Genomic DNA, 18,154 nt, shown 5'->3' on the forward strand with positions numbered 1-18,154 from the left:
CGCAACGGAACAGCTCGCCCCTTAATAGAACGGTACTATCCTTGTCTGTAATGCGGTCAATAATAGGACATGTTCTATTTTTTCTGCGGAACGGAAATATGGACATACGGAAAAGGAATGCGTACGGAGTAACTTCCGTTTTTTTTTGCGGACCTATTGAAATGAAAGGTTCCGCATACGGTCCGCCAAAAAAAATAAAAAAATAACTGAACGGACACGGAAAGAAAATACATTCGTGTGCATGTCTACAGGACTTTGTTTTCTGTCCAGCATAACAGAAACCAGACAGATCCGTTCTGCTTTCCCATAGGCTTCTATTATGACGGTTTTATATTAAATCAGACATTTATTTTAGGGAAAGTGCTGGTAAAAATGTGTAGTAAATCATATATATATGCTAAAAAGTGCAGAACGCCAAATAAAGACCAATACATTCGTCTGAAGGCGTCAGGACCTCAGGATTTTTTTTGTAGTTTAAAAAATGTCCCTTTACTATGAAAAGAAGCACTTTCTGGAATGTAATTCACCCGTCTTTGTTATGACCGCGCAGCTTGTGTGATGGAGGACAATGGGTGTTATTTACTAGGGAGGATTATAAGTCACAGACAATGCAGATCAGTCATGGGTCCGCTCAGTGAGGAGATTCCTGAGGAAAGTCAGACATTTCCTCTCAACAAACCCACTTCTTATTGTTTGCTAACGTGCCTGTAGTATTGCCTCTCAGCAGGCAGAAGCCGACGTCCATGCACAGCTTCAGTACACAGAAACTCTCCCTTTCAGGGGTCGAGAGAAGCAGAGACAATCGTATTACTGAAACGGTTAATCCAGGTGCAATTAAATGTATGATGGGGTGAAAGCTACTTTTCGGGGGCCCTGATTACATTCTCCGCTGGGACAATTTAAGCAATGATATTTTAAAATAAAAACAAAAAAAAAACTATGATAATTTCCAATAAGAGCATGCTTGAGGTTGTAGTTATCCACAGCTGGAGAGCTGCAGACCGCTTGGCTAAAGTATAAATTCATATAGAATCTAATATCAGCACTGTACGGGTGCTGCAAGACGGAGGTCATACTATGAGCAGGCCTCAACTTATAAGAGTATGGGGTGTTGAGGTGATTAAAGTGGAACTGCTCAGGGGTTGGCTGCGGCTGCCTCCTCAGGGGCTGGCTGCGGCTGCCTCCTCAGGGGCTGGCTGCGGCTGCCTCCTTCGGGATACGCATACATAGGGGGAAGAGCCCTGTGCAGAGAGATTATTTGAAGTAGGGCCCATTAACACAACCATATTTTTGTTCCGTATTCAATCCACATTTTTTGTGGAATGGATGCGGACCCGCAAATGGTTCCGCCAAAAATGCGGACAGCACAATGTGTGCTGTCCGCATCCGTATGTCCGTTCTGCATCTCGGCAAAAAACATGGAAAATGTCCTATTCTTGTCCGTTTTACAGACAATAATAGGCGTCATCTGTATTTTCTGTTGGACCACAAAATACATACGGTTGTGTGACTGGACCCTAAGGTGGCGATGGCCCTTTACCATTGAGAAAGCCACAGGATGTAGCCACAGTGGGTGCAGAGGTAGCAGTCGCATCCGGGCCCTGGTGCCTAAGAGAGTTCAAATGCAATTCTACCACATAAGAAGACACCAGTGTTATAACGAGCCCGTGGTAGCTGGCCCTTCGTTCTGCTGATAAATGACGGTCTATGGGGTGGGGCAGGGGTATAGCTATAGGTGGTCTAGAGGTAGCAGTCACACCCGACCCTGGTGCCTGCCCACTGTTGCATAGAAAGAAACCAGTAATTTATTACACATGGTTGGTGGGGGTCTTGCTACAGATTTTGTATTAGGACCCCTGGAGCTTCACTTACACAGCTTCTATGGGTCCGTAATAAAGACTGATTCCAGCCCTGGTTGGCTGGATTTACTTTTCTACCGGGTGATGAGAACCCGTGCAGGAACCCCTGTCCAGAATAACTGCATAGGGTTGAGGTATTGCCCCATGGGTCATAGAAAAGGGTGTAAAAAAAATGTCAGTCCCTTCTACCCTTAGCATAGTCACCAATAGTCCTAATTTTGGTAAGACAATCCAACAAACCCTGGCCAAAAATGTCTGCTTTGGGGACATTCCCAGTAGTGGGGTTTAAATGTCCGTATTTTGTCAATTTAAATGTTGGTAAGTCAAAACCCCAAAGCCTAAAGGAGGGCTCAGTCTGATCTTTGTACTCTGCCGGTGTGCACATACGGTGACCCGCTATTCCCCTGCACACAGGACACTCTGGATTCTCCCTTTGGTTATAAAGCTGTTTCAGTTGATGGGCTGTAGGAAACACTCCCTATTCTAGTACCGGATCACCTTCACACATGAAGAATACAACTCTAATAACAGCAGTATTTTAGGGAATTGTTGTACATGCATTTCTAGAATATACGAGCATTGGTTCAACTGTGCTTTAGGCTACCTCTACACGGGTGTGGGCAGATTTGCAGAAATTCCGCACTATTCTCTGTGTTGATTTTGGTGCATTTTCACACCAAATTTGCATGTGTTACAAAACATATTGCAGAATTAATGCGAGTTTGCTGCAAGTCTAAGTCCATTGAAGAGGGGGAAATCCACACCAAAAAATGCAACAAGTAACATGCTGCAGATTTCAAAATTCCCACGGAAGGTCAATTTCTGCATGGAAGAAAAAAGCAAAGTATACATGAGATTTCTCTACTCTCAGTCACTTTGCTGGTCCTGTATGATGCCTCATTCCCACGTCTGTGTCCGTGATGATATCCGTGAAAAGATGGTCAGTGATGTATCCGTGAAGGATCCACGTTTGTTCCGTTTGTAATCCGTGATTCACAAACACTATACAGCTAAAAAAAAAAAATGTCATAGCATCTTCTCCAAATGGTCCGTAAAACATCGCATCCGGGTTGCGTCCGTGTTTTTCACTGACCCATAGTCTATAATGGACAAATTAGGGCATGCTTCCGTGTGCGAATACACACATTAAAACAAAATCGGTACGTGTGCTGTCCGTGAGGCACTGATGTGTGAATGAGGCATTACTCTGCGTTTTTTCCACACAAAAATCTGCATGGAAAAAAAACACACGTAATCCACAACGTGTGCAGGTAGCCTAAGGCCCCTTTCACACGAGCGTGACTGATTCGGTCAGGATGCGTTCAGTGAAACTCGCACCATTTTGCAAGCAAGTTCAGTCAGTTTTGTCTGCGATTGCGTTCACTTGTTCAGTTTTTTCCGCGCGGGTGCAATGCGTTTTGATGCCTTTTTCACGCATGTGATAAAAAACTGAAGGTTTACAAACATCTCTTAGCAACCATCAGTGAAAAACGCATCGCACCCGCACTTGCTTGCGGATACAATGCGTTTTTCACTGAAGCCCCATTCACTTCTATGGGGCCAGGGCTGCGTGAATAACGCAGAATATAGAACATGCTGCGATTCTCACGCAACGCAGAACTGATGTGTGAAAAACAACGCTCATGTACACAGCCCCATTGACATGAATGGGTCAGGATTCAGTACTGGTGCTATGCGTTCACGTCACGCATTGCACCCGCGCGGAAAACTCGCTCGTGTGAAAGGGGCCTAAAGGTAAAAAAAATTAATTAAAAAAAGTGCTCGGTGCAGCAGCGACTTTAGGCCAGAGAACAATGGCATGCAAATCAAAGCCTGTGGTAACAATATGTGAAAGTATCTTGAGTAAACATGGAAATCTGAAGCAAGAAAAACCACATGCTTTACATATACACCAGCAGCTAAAGTATACAGCAAATCACAGCCATTGCTAATTAAGTGAGAACGATCATCTCTGACTGCCTCAAACCTGCCCATTGAACTCAGCCGAGTGTGCATGTCATTTCAGTGGGTGGATGAGAGATTAGCAACCGTCACCACACTTTTGGCATTGCTTATTGCCCAGGAAAACAACAGCCTGAACAGGTTAAAATCCAATATATCTGGAGGACCCAACCCATCCGTTTATTACTTGGTTGGCCATTCATTTGAAAGGCAAGCTTGTAATGCCCCATTTCCCCTCTAGTGGCCGCTGCAGGGAAAAGATATGGCTGGCCACAGCTTACCCCAAGGATGATCGGCCATGGTTTCTGAAGGCAGATCTTAGAGAGGTTCAATTATTTTTAAAAAAAAACAAAAAAAAAAACACAGGTCGCCACGCTAAGACAACCGCTTTAAATGAACAATCTCTCCATAACCAAGAAGTACTTTAGATAAGGCTGATGAAGGGTTAGCTAGTAAGGGGCAATTGGTGGTGGTAGTAGTAAAAGATGAAGACAAACAGGATACAAGGGCATACACAGAGAAAGGGTCCCATAATAAAAAGTGAGGGGCCGCTCTGGCTGTTGGTCCCATGCCTCCATAAATCTATCTTTGGATAGCAGTGTCCAACGCTTGACTGCCCTTCCCAACCCATGTGAGAGCAGAGACCAACAAAATCCTCTGTCTCCCTGCTTTGTTTCCTTATGGTGTCCAGGTCTGCAACCACTTTAAAGAAGGGTTATTTAACCAGCAGGACCTCTACCCCGCCCCGGGGACTACTGCACCCATCATCTCCATAAACACACAATAAATCGTTGTGTCAGCCGCTGCTTTCCTCACCTGTGGAATATTTATTGCCCTTTCAAGCTGGCAGGAATGGTTGGGAAATACGCTCCGGGCCATTCACTCGGCCACAATGACCTTTCAACGGTTGAATGTCATTCTGCGGCTTTAGCAAATATTCACCTTTGAAACCATTATACAAGCGTGCCGTAGAAGTACATGGTGACCAAACATGCCAATTTAGTAGGGATCAGACAGAAATACGAGATGTCCAAGGCGGACAATTCCTTTAGATAGTAAGTAACCATATATTTCAAAAACACATACCTGACAAACTCCCCTTCATGTTTTAGGGTTGGATCTGGCTCTATAGGTGCCCATACAGCTTCAATAGTTGTCAGCCAAGCATTCTTCCAGTTGACACATACAGATGTGGAACGTGTAGCTCCAAGGCCACAAATCCTTGATGAGACCCCCCCACTCATCATGCTTCATTTACAGTGTCGGTCTGCTCATGTGAGGAAGAGGGACCTTATGAGCCCCCTCAGGCAGATGGGCCTGGATGCATCCCTCAACACCTATCTCTCCAGAATCCCTGAAACACATGCATGCTTGCCTGATCCTTCCCTTCCCCGATTCGGGGGCTCCCCATACACATCTGACTGCAGTTATCAGCGGGGCCGGCCAACAATTCTCTAATCTGTATGGGTCTATCATTTTTAGACCTCATGCACATCACCGTAAGCATTTCGTGGTCTGTATGATACAGATACTGTTCGTGATGCATATGCATTTTCTGCAGACCCATTGACTTCAATGGGCCCGTAGGCCACATTTGTGGCCAAGTATGACACATGTTCTATCTTTTTGCGGAACAGACATACGGATGTGGAAAGCGCATGGATCGTCCATAAGGTCATGTGCATGAGGCCTAAAAAGGCTAAAAACAAGAGGCTAAAGACCCCATACAGTAGAGCACTGTTGGCCGGCCCCGCCGATAACAGGAGTCTAAGGTCTATGGGGAGCCCCCGACTCAGGGAAGGGAAATGATCGGGAAGCACGCATGTGTTTGGGGGGAGTCAGGAGAGAGATAGAGTTTCTCTTTCTAGTCTTGGTCACCATACTGCACCATGTATTCTATGTTCCAGAGATTCCCAAGGCCCAGGCTATTAAATTTCCTCCCAGCTGAAGAGTTACTTGTGGCTCCTGGGATATGAGCTCTGTCAGAGGAGTAGCTAGCGCACCTTTTGTACACTTTCCCTAAATAAACTGATAGTATTACCTGAGAACTGAGAGCGCCTATTGTTAGGAGTAATGCGAAGCAGAGACGGGCCCAGGGACTTACAATGGAGAGTTATTAGCTGGATCTCAGGAGGCCTCATCTCTCTGTACGGGGCCGTCCAATACACTTACTGCACATTATAAATTCAAAATTACAAGAAAAACTCCCGCAGAGACACTTTCTCAATTTTCTATCGAATATTCTATGAATTTTTTTTTCTTTTTTTTTTTACAAGAAACAAGTGGATGACTTTCTGGATAGAATTTTTTTGAAGTTGCTCCCTGTATTTTACTTCCTGTCTTGCCTTCAACTTCCTCTCGTTTGGACTCTTAGCACAGCAGACGGTGTTAACTCTCTCGGTCAGACCATCACTGCTGCCAGAGAGAAGCCCCCTGTAGTGACTCAACTAGAGCATCACACTTTACACTGATAAGTGCAATGCTCTTCTGTGTTATCCTTATTCTATACCTACCATTATCATGAGGATTACGCTTCAGATAACATCTTTCCCTCACAGCAGCAGCTATCTGTACAGGAATTTCCTCTCTCTCTATGCTGACAGAAGGACAAGATTCTGAATGTAAAGTGGTTGCCCAGGATCCTTTCTGATGGAAGTGTCAAAAGTCCATCTTTGGTCCGGTATGAAATCTATGGCGACCTCAAAAACTTTCAACACTGGTGTATGTAGAGGCCAGGGGACACCATAGCCAAGACAAAAAATAGGGTCCATTTCAGGTTCCTTTTGACACTATCACTCTCCTAATCATCTGGGCCACCCGGTTCACTCAGAAAAATTACTGTAGACTTTAGGAACCAGTCAGACCCTTACAGGAGCAATAGGAACATCCAGAGATACCAAGAGATAGGCCTCAACACCAACATCCCTTAATGACAGTGGTTTTCAGATCTTCTGTATTGGAAAGAACTAATACAAATGGACAAGTGCAAAAATCTATCAAGAATGTATAGAATAAACAAAGCTGATAACCCTCCCATTATAAAGATAATACAAGGACCAGATGTCCAAGTGCGATTCATACCATAAACCTGGTCATATCCTGAAGATGTCTTCACACGTCAGATAAGGTACGCCAAGATAGGAAACTCCTGACTATCTTGAGGTGTAACATTGCATCACAAGGGTCAATGGATAAAGAACTGGCCAGTAGAGCACCAGTAACTGTAAAAAGCCGCGGGAGGGATGGTATTAGGCTGGGTTCACACACTGCAACTGGTTTTCCTAAACTGTGGCCACAACATGTGAACTCAGCCTTTTAGGGCAGTTTCAGAAGAGTGTGTTCACTATGTGTGTAATTGTGAATTCCCATAATGAACTCCACACAGCATTGTAATGATTTATAATACTGTGTGTTTCTGCCCAACCTCAACTGTTATGATATAACGCCTTCAGTACAAGCGATTACACTTGTCCTAAAGAGACAGAGCATTATAAATCATTGTAATGCCCTGTGGTCTGGTCAAAGGAGAGGAGTTGACTACAGGAATTCACGCTCCCACATGGAAAGCGGTTCACATAGTAAACACGCTCGTCTTAAACTGGCCTTACACTAAACTCGAGGAAAGTTACAGATCTGAACTGGTCTCACCAGTAGCTTCCCTCATGCCAAGCCGGAGAGACTTGCTAGAGGGCAGAAAGTATGTGACAATGACAGGTTACGCTCCCAAAACAGGAATTCATAAATCCCTGTACACGAGAAGAACAGCCCTGTATGTCACCGCAGACTGCCTGGAGGGCAAAAAGTCCTGTACATAGAAGGCTGGCTTATTAATAACCCGGCTACATGTCATGCACAATGTGAATGGGTGGAAACCAAAAGAAGGCGACGTATACATGATCATGGTAAGCAAAGTGATTTGTGTAGATGTCTCGCCCAAAATACTGCTGAGTCAACCGTCCATTATAGTGAGGGAAAGTGCCCTTTAAGGGAACCTGCCAGCAGGATCAACCTTATTAAACCAGGCATACAACCTGCTCGGGTTGATCCTGCTGATTAGAATGAGCCCGGTCTTGTGAAAATCGGTTGTGGTGTTTATCCAACAGGGCTTCAGTGCACCGAGGGGCGGGTACAGCACTGGGATGGTGAGGTGCACTGAACGGCTAGGCCACGGTGCACTGAAGCCCGCATTTGTATAAAGAAACAAAACAGATTTTCACAAGAGAGGCATAATTTTAATCAGCAGGATAAACCCTACCAGGCAGTATCCCTGGGTTTATAGAGTTGATCCTGCTGACATGTTCTCTTTAAAAGAGTATCTGTTTTTTATTACATTTTGGAAATGCCATATATTGACATGTAATGGCATATATTAAGTGATAAAAATGGGCTAATGCTTAAACCATCTGAAGCCCCCTGCTGCCCAAAAATCATCCCTTATAACAAATCAAAGTGTAAGTTACTCAACATTCACAAATTTAAAGGGGTTATCCCATGATTAAAAATGAGACACCATACAGTACATGTATCTGAATATTTGAGTATTTTTTAATATTTAATGTAAAAATTTTAAATTATACAGTAGCATTTTTTTGTATAGCAAAACCTGCTGTTCTTTTCCTTACTGCTCTGTCCACCTCGCTTAGGCGGTCGCACATGCTCAGTTCCATCCTTCAACGTCCACCAGCCAGATCTACTGCTAGAACCAGCCCTGTACCTCACATGGATCCAGAGATCTCCCCATTCATTGCTCTGCTACATTTTTTTCCAGGCTGGCAGCTCTCTCGCTATCACAGCTCTCAGGGGTATGTCTTTTTTTGCTGCAGCTCTCTCCTTGTAACAGTCACGGGTTCTAGCAGTAGATCTGGCTGGTGGACGTTGAAGGATGGAACTGAGCATGTGCGACCACCTAAGCGAGGTGGACAGAGCAGTAAGGAAAAGAACAGCAGGTTTTGCTATACAAAAAAATGCTACTGAATAATTTAAAATTTTTACATTAAATATTAAAAAAATACTCAAAAATATTCAGATACAGGTGCTGCTTAGAAAAATATAGGATATTTTTCACGGGACAACCCCTTTAATATGGAAACGCACAATTTACAACACCTTAAAGGGGTTATCTAACTCCTATAATGCCCCCTCAAATGCCCGAGCCCCTCACACAGCTTGTGCTTACCTTGCTTCCTGGCAACCACTTTTCATGCCCGCATGGGCGTCATTGCATCTCCCCGTTGCGCAGGTCAAAACATCCGGTGACGGGAGGATGGGATGGGGTTTGGTAGTCAGCCAATAGCAGGCGGCGACGGGAACGGGCCTTCCTAGCGTCACCCGCGATGCAAAACCTTCTTACTGTATTACACCTAGTATGGGGATGCAGCCTGCCACACCTCCTCAGATTAACAGTGCATCAGTTTTGTCTTAAGTGTTCCTTTGATAATGATTATGAATTTATTTTTATGTAATTATTTTATATTAAATTGCTGCTTTTACAAGCTGTAAATCATAAACAGCAGCCTTCATGCTGCTGAAATATTTCCTACGGCTACAGGGACAATGAGTATTGTTCAGTCGTCACATAACATAAGTACAGACTGAAGACATAACTCCATAATAACAGCTTTAAATAAAGTATTACATTTAAGTGTTACATTCTTGCATTAGTCATGACTAATTTAGCAAACATTTAGACGTTGCAGGCCGGTCAAGGGTGAGGAGAAACCTGCCCAGATGAAGTGAGTACAGTAATAGAGCAACAATCTACTGAATATAAAGGCTGGAAAACTTCCTGCCTAGAATCTAGTGGAAAGCGCTGTAGGTAAATTAAAAGGGCCACTCAACCCAGAATCCAAAATTAACTAACCAATCAACCAAACATTAACATAACCTCCTTATGTGTCCCAACTGCAGACCATGAAAAACAAACTAGAAAAGCACTGCTCTCTCAGGCTGCAGCCATGTCTACTTCCCCCTCCCTCTCCCCGTCCTGATGCTAATGACCATGAGTCAGTACATGTATACAGAATGTATGTAACAAGCGTGGCTTTAATTAAATCTCTGCAGAGGTTTTTACCCAGCTTTCCCAGACTACTGAATTCCAAATCTGCCAAGTTAGGTAGTGATGAATTCCTTTATATAGCCAGACCAACTTACCCTTCAGGGTCCCGGAAAAGCTGCGTGACCAGACTGTAGAGCTGCATTGGTGACAACAGATTATATTGCCCTGCTACCATTTCATAGATTCACACAATATATCAGTGTGGAATTGTGTGTATTTTATAAAATCAATGCATCCCCCATCACCGCCCCGCAGAGGTTGTTACCCAGCTTTCCCAGACTGCAGAATGCCAGATCAGTCAACTGGTACATGCCAAATACTGTAGAATACCTAGCTAGATTTGCTAGCCAGGAGCCTGGAAAAGCGGAGTAAGAATCCCAGGGACAAATCCTCCATGCTGTAGCACAGCTAGACAGACTTGTCATTCAGGGTCTTAGGAAAGCTGGGTAACACATTATATGGACCTGTAATGGAAACTGCTAAATGCTAAGTTTAACTATATAAACCTCCTCCTCGCTCCTAAATAGTGCCATAGCTAGGCAGATTTGCCTTTCAGAGTCCTGGGAAAGTTGGGTTACAACAATGTGGAGCTGTAATAGAGAATGCAGAATACTGAATCTACAAAGACAATTCCCCTACCCACCCCCAATCTCTAGATACTACTATAGCTAGGCAGATTTGTTTTTCCGGCTCCTGGGAAAGTTGGGTTTACCAATATGCGTAACTGTAATAGAGAATGCAGAATACTAAATGTACCAAGACAAATCCACCTCCTCACTCCTAAATAGTGCCACAGCTCGGCAGATTTGCTTTTAAAAGGTCCCGGGCAAGCTGGTTTACTTTCACAATGTAAGAGCTCATGCACACGAATGTATTTTTCTTTGGTTTCCGCTCTGTTTTTTTACAGGTCCGTATACAGAACCATTCATTTCAATGTGGCTTGAAAAAAACGGAAATTACTCAGTGTGCATTCCGTGTCCGGAACATGTCCTATTCTTGTCCGTTTTGCAGACAAAAACAGGCATTGCTACAATGGGTCCACACAAAAATGGATGCAACACGGAGGTCACATGGAAGTCATCCTTTTTTTTTTTTTGCGGATCCATGTTTTGCGGACCGCAAAATGCATACGGTCGTTTGCATGAGCCCTAAGGGTAACATTATCTGGGCAGTGTGCACAGCTCCACAAGACTTGGAGTCCAGTTTTCCCACACTAATGGATTTCAGATTTGCTGAGATACACAGTGAGAAATTCTTTCTGCCTATACAGGCAAACCTGACATTCAGGCACCTTGGAAAGCTGGGTAGCACTTTCTGAAGTCTCTATCTATCTAGTAGCCCTGCACACACACACGGGAGGAGGTTTCATAAGAAGGTGCTAAATTGTGCAGTTTCCAGTGCTCCTGAAGGTCCTGTGTGACTGAGGTCATGTTAGTGGACATAGACTGATACCAGCCTGTCTCCAGCCCAAGATGGAGAGGCAGGAGGAATGAGACGCTTGTCTGGCTGCAGGAAATCTCTTCAAACTACTTTCTGTAGCAGTTTGAAGATTTCCAAGCAGAAAGAGGTAAAGACTAACTTTCCTTAGCTCATTACTTGCTGTGACGTATTATTACTTATATACTTGGTGCTTTTTTTCTTGTTTTTCACGGTCCCATTAAATGGAGTTGCCCGGACCCTACATACATATTGATGACCTATCATTAGGATAAGTCAGTGATATCTGATCGGTGGTGGGTCCAACACCAAGCAAGTGAATGGGAGATGAGGGGCAGTAACCCCGCGCGGCCACATCACAATGGATGGCGCTGTCTGCTTCCACTGTGTTACTTCCGGTGCTGGCAGCGTAGAGGAGCTGATTGGTGGGGGTGCCAGATGTCAGACCCCAACAAATATGATATTGATGACATTACCCAGGGATAGATCATCAATATCTAGAGTCTGGACGACCTCTTTATAGGAGTTTTCCAAAACTTAGGATAGGCCATTAATAATCTGATCAGTGGGACAATCAGCTTATTAAAGGGGCCATAGCTCATATTCTATCTGCTTAAATGGGTTTTTAAATATTGATGACCTATTCCCCCCCCCCCCCCCCCAAGTAGATTTGGAGAGACCACGGTGTGGGCTGCATTGCATATACCACACACAGCGCTGTCCATTGTGTAATGGCTATGCCTAACACTGCAGCTCAGTCCCACTCGAGTGAACTTTAGAAAAGCCATGTGACCAATTAACGTGATGTCACAGGCCCAAAAAAAAGAGGTCACAACGCTAGCCGAGAGCTGTGGCCCCTTCGAACTGTTGATCGGCATGGGTGCTAGGAGCTGGACACCCCCTGATCTGATCTTGAGGACAAGCAATCCATGTTTTAAATTCTGGAAGACCCCTTTAATTACTATAGGTAACAGCGTAACCATGACTTGGCCTACACATTATAGATCAGACCCTGTAAGTGGGGTGCAACGGGCAAATGCTCGACCCATTCCCCCAGTTTCTCCTCCTATGCACTTCATTTCTATGACTCCTAATTAAGTGATATTTCCGTCCCATCACGAGGTTCGTTAACTTTACAACAGGTTCCACATGTAAGAAGCGACAACGTAATCTTCTTCTTCTTCTCCTCCATTTTTCCCACCGAGTTCACGGAGGACCGTGATTGTTCTACAATCTGATGATCAGCCCCCAGGGCCGGCCCTTCGGCAAACTCTGCATGATGCAACCTGACATCTCCAAGCTGCCATTACAAAGAAAGTTGGAGACGGAGAGGAGGAGTCAGTGAAAGTATGTCAGGCGAGGGGGAGGAGGAGGTGAATTCGAGGGACGATGATTAATTTTGGTGGAGGGGGAGAGAAAGATTTGCTTACATCTACACAATGATTCTGTGTGAAAAGAAAGGCTATATTTGTACTTGGAGTAAAGGAGGGACACTTTAATATGCTTATATCCGATACCTCAAGCTGTACAGATCTCAGTATAGCCTGCCATCTTGCGACATCCTGGGATTTGTAGACTTGTATATTGCTTATCCTGCTATCTCACAACAGAAGCTATTTAAACTTTAACAATGGACCCCTAATACAACACAGTAATGGGCCCCAAAAGTCCGGCAGAAGACCACCGTATTTGGCGGTGAGTTGGCCACTAGGGTCTATTTCTTATGGGATGATTCACAATAAACCTACTAGACCTTACGAGTCTGAACATGTCCTGTGTAGACGAGGAGAGGAACCCCAGAAACATTTCCCTCTGATGGGTCCAAGGAACCCCAATCTGATGATGAACTGCAGAGTAGAAACCCCAACGAGAGTTGTAATCAGCGCCTTATGGTTGTCCCCCAGCTTTCCCACAAATGGATTCAATTAAGGACCATAATGAACGTGCTGGTTGACGTTATAACAAGTTGATCGGCGTTTGTTTAAAAGGGCCTTTACACAGCCTGATGCAAACTACATGGGGAACGAATGATCGTTAGTACGATCATTCATCCCCTATACAGTTCGGAGATGTGCTGCCACCGAGCGATTATTTTTGTGGCTGCATAAACAATCCAAGCATCGCTCGACTGTCGTCTGATTGGTGGGGTGCTTAGGCGAGCCGACGACAGGCCGAAGAAGAGCGTTGGTTCCCCATCATCAGACCATGTTAATGGACCTTAAAAGGGTATTACCATCCCAGACAATGGGGGCATATCGCTAGGATATGCCCCCATTGTCTGATAGGTGCACCTACACCGAGAACGGAGCGGGGAAAGTGGTCGAGGGCGCACTGCGCATGCGCAGCCGCCCTCCATTCATTTCTATGGGGCTGCCAGAAATAGCCGAGTGCTGGCTCGGCCATTTCCGCTGGCCCCATAGAAATGACCGGGAGCGGTGGACGCGCAAGCGCGATGCGCTTCCATTCACTTGTATGGGGTCCTCCAGACTCCACTCTCCCTGCTCCGTTCTCGGCGGAGGTACGGGTCACAGAGAAGCCGCACCTATCAGACAATAGGGCCTCTACATAACTTTTAGACGCTGAAGCGTCGTCCGTGCAACTTGCTTAAATCTACACTAGTTCCTTTGCTGGCTTAGATTTAAGTCATTTTCTACGCCAAAAACAGTGGTAGAAAATGATGAATCAGATGGGCTTCCTGGCCTCCCAATTCCCCTCCCCTTTTCTCGGAACTGGCGAAATAAGGAGTAAGTGGCGTACACGGGGAAAAAGTCCCGATTTTGCCATGAAACACCTTTGTGACAAAATCTGCGCCTCAAATACACCAAAAAGTAGCATATCATTTTAAATAAATGACCCCCTGTGTGTTTTGTGAATGAACCAGCTTCTACAAACAAATTAGAACAGCATGACAGAAGAAGACAACTAGAGGACTAATATTTACAAGGGATTCTAAATCCTTTGAGGAGACCCAGAAATGTATCCAAGGCCTACAATATGCACACAAGTAACTAAACATATCTGCAAGTGGTGGATCATCCTGCTAACCACACAGCAACATTAACAGTATCTACCCACACCTACCACACTAAACCAAGTAAACCTGAAATTCTACATGCCACCAGCTTAGTGCACAGCATGACACAGAAAAGTAACTGCCAACACAACAAGTGTTTGCTTCTAATGGTTAACCACAAATGAAACAGGCAAATATCACCCGTGTTCTGTCCAGGAAGGCTACACATGCAGTACGGTAGAGGGGAGGTCCTCTTAAAGAAGAGGCCAATGTGTATTGGACCAGGAAGATGAAAGTCCATATCTAGTCTGGATCAGGGGTGGTCTTGTTAAAGATTACACTATAAATGGTATATGGAAACTTTGCAAAAAAAAGTGATAGCCTTCATGAGAACGAACATACAATGATAGGGTTAATGCACAAGGACTGGTTTATGACTCTGTTTTGGAAGGGGGAGTAATAGAGTTACTAAAGGAGCCAGGCCTCATGCACTGTCACATAGGCTTCATGCACTGGGCTCTGTCAGGGCCCGAAAAGTTCGAACATTTCCCATGTCAAAAACAAATAATAAAAAAATACCTTGTTTTTTCCTTCTGTTTTGCACAAATTCTGAATGCCGTAGACTGCTAGGAGCCGTCCTTCTGTAAATGCTATTCCGTTTCAGAATATCTGTACTAGACGCCAATTCGGCCTTCCTGTGAGTTGGCTGATCGTTACTTTGAGAACTCCCAGTTGAATTGTCATCTCCTTGGTTGTTATAATCCACATCTGATGTCCGATTTTCAGGGTCATCAAATTCATGATAACCATCACTCCTCTCTGGTCTGTAATGAGGACCATTAGCTAAATCAATCATCTTCGGATCTTCCCAAGAACTTCCAAACTGGTCTCTCTTGAGTTCTGGCTGTTTTTCAGTATTTTTAAACCCATAGTAATCCCTATATCGATGGTCCATTGCATTTCTGTCGATGTAGTCTTCATGTAGATCATCGCTGTTCAGATAGTCAATTTCTTCCGGGGGATTGTACTCAAAATCATAAGCCATCCGTTTACATGAGGTAGTAGGCTCAGCCTCAAAATCCAAAGACCGACTTCTGGCATAATTTTGCTCTTCGACATACTGGTCTACTAATACTTGATCGTCCACGACATCAATAGAATCACAATCCAAAGGTAAGAAGTCATAACGTCGTGAGGTGGTCTTCTTAGAATTGCCTGTTGGTCCAGGTTCTGTTTTATCCCTTTTGTAATCCACAGAGTCCCTCTCGGAGGGTCTACATCTACTACTTGAAACTTCAGGATGCCTAGAAGAACCTACATCCTCACCGCTAGCAAAATGGTCCTTTGACCTTCTATAATCCCTTTGGTCATAATCCAACCTTTTCCGTTCCATATAAGGGTCAGTCCTATAATCTCGGACATCTTGGTTGTAGTACCTCTTTTCGGAAGACTGATGTCTCCTTTCCGTTTCATAGCATCGGTCCGTTTTTCTCTGGTGGGAATCCCAATAAGAACGATCATCATCTACGAGGTCATCTGAACAATAGGTGTCGTACTTCCTCATATATTGAACATCTAATTCCCTGGGGTCTTGATATGAATATCTATAGTCATTGTATCCATCATGGCGGGGTCGCCTGTCTTCATATCGGCCACCATCATGCCTATATTTAACAGGACTAGTTCTAATGTTCTCCAAAGTGTCATAATATTTGTCCATGTTTGTCTTACCATCATAATACTCCTCGTGGGATCTCCTGTAGTAGTCATTAGGCACTCTGTAGTCCTTGAGCACCTTGTCATTGGCTCGGCTTTCATAATAGTATTGTTCTTTCCTCATAGGCAAAGTTCTATGTTCTTCAGCATATCTCTGCTCCCGATATAACCTTTCCTCCTCGAGGAGCTTACGTTTCCCTATGTTCTGGCAGTCTTCATACTCCCAGCTTGGTACATGCAGGTCTCTCCCAGGAACTGTAGACTGGGTTCTCGACGTGCGGTATTGTTCATGCTGCAAGGCACACATCCTTATAAATGTCTTCTCGTTCACCAGCCTCGGGCTGGCAAACAACTAGGACAAGACCATTGTGTGGACATCAACCCACAGTGTGGAAAAGAAGTCTCCATTGAATGGTCTACTCTCCGGTCAGAAAAAGTTGTATCTCATGAGCTTTCAGCATACCTGCAGACACTCCCTTCTGTTCCTTCTCGCTGAAACTCAAGCCCTTGCTTTTTTTTTGTTCTTCTCTCAAGCAGCCAATCCACATACGAGCACTACCTCTCCCACCTGATTCCAGAATTAATTAGTAACTAGCGTCATCTGACCAGGGACTCTTGATGAGTCCTTAAGTTTCATTGGACAGAACCTTCCCTCATTTACATACGAGGGCTTGGTTTTTCCCAAGCAGCAAAGCTCAATAAAGTGCTCTGTTATGCTAAACGAGAGGCAGAGAAAAAGCTCTGGTATGTAAGAGACTGCTCAGAGGAGAAACCATGTAACAGCAACCAACAGCAAAACACAGAAACCTAATCCAAGATTAAAATAGAAGTAGAAAACACAACAACAAAAAAATCTAGGTGCCCTACGGAGGGAACAGAATTGAATATTTTGTCTTGATTTCGTCAGGAATCGCTACCTAAACCAAAATGTATTGATTTATTTTATGCCCTTATATAACGCTACTATATTCCGCAGCACTTCACAGACATTAGCTGACTATAAAGTAATAATCATACAGTATATAAATAGCAAAAGCAACAGCAAGCCTAATGAGTCCAAGTTATGTCACAAGGCCAAAAACAAGCTAAGCAATAATATCCCAGTGAAGCTATAATTGTAGAGGACGGTATTAAAAAAAGAGAGATAAAAAAAAATAAAAAATACTTTTAAAGATCTTTAGCACTAATATAACAAGTCTCACGCGCAGTGAAGTGTGTAAACTGCAATAAAAACCTGTACATTATTTTATTGGGAATCCGAGATGTCACTGAGGTACAAGGCACTAGGTGTCTCATACCGTAATGATTTGAGATATTTGGAGAACATTATTAGGAAAGCCAATAAGACTGTTGTGTGTAAAAGCGCCAGACTCATTGGGGCAGATTTACTAATCCCATTGATGGCGGAAGCTTAGACCGGCTGTCTATCCCGGCACCAGTTTTATCACAGGGGCTCAGGCTGGATGAGAAATCTGGTGCAGGGATGGACACTTTTCTCTGACTCGATTGGTTCGCTCACATGGTGGATTTTGATGCTGGCCAAGTCCGCTACATGTACCGCAGTGGTTTCTGCCATGTTTGTTCACTTCAGATGCCGCTGACCCCTTCGCGTCTTCTCTCCACTGAATGGAGCAAAGCCGCAAGCGGACAGGCAGCAGCTGTCCGCGCACCAGGCCATGAAGGGACATGCCCCTTCTTGGTGTGGTCCTGGCTTTGTAACCGCCAGACCATGAACTGCAGCGCTGTCTCCCATTGAACACAAGAGGTTGCCACTGGAATTTTGGCGAGGGGCAAAATCCACCATCGGCCCCTCTACCAGCTAGTGGGATAACATTTCATGCCAGAACTGCGATTCTACTTGGCGCTAAATGTCGCATATTAAGCCACATCTCCTTTCATGAAAAGTATGCCCCTTTCCTATTCAGCCATGCCTCCTTGGCAACAAATTATGGCGCAATTTACTCCCAAATATCACATTAGCAAATGTCGGCCAATGATCCCCCCCCTAACCCCACATAAACAATGACCCCGACCACATTGCAGTTTTTTTTTTATATTAAAAGATCCTAGAGATAGGACCCCAATGTATGACATGAGACAGTTGACAGAAGC

General features: G+C 44.4%; 1 protein-coding gene across 4 annotated transcripts in view; it reads right to left on the reverse strand.

The window, feature by feature from the left end:
- Positions 1 to 18,154, reverse strand: part of LOC121003102 (dynamin binding protein) — a 123,850-nt gene that overhangs the window by 26,256 nt on the left and 79,440 nt on the right. Inside the window, exon 1 of one of the 4 annotated variants that reach the window (XM_040434679.1) lies at positions 14,906 to 16,504. The exons of the other annotated variants lie outside the window; for them this stretch is intronic. Within the exon in view, the coding sequence (XP_040290613.1) occupies positions 14,906 to 16,349 (1,444 nt within the window). The 5' untranslated portion in view covers positions 16,350 to 16,504. Of the gene's footprint in view, positions 1 to 14,905; positions 16,505 to 18,154 lie in introns of those variants that run through there. 4 annotated transcript variants of the gene reach the window in all.

This window comes from Bufo bufo, chromosome 6 (genome assembly GCF_905171765.1).
Source record: "Bufo bufo chromosome 6, aBufBuf1.1, whole genome shotgun sequence".
NCBI classification, from domain to species: Eukaryota; Metazoa; Chordata; class Amphibia; order Anura; family Bufonidae; genus Bufo; species Bufo bufo.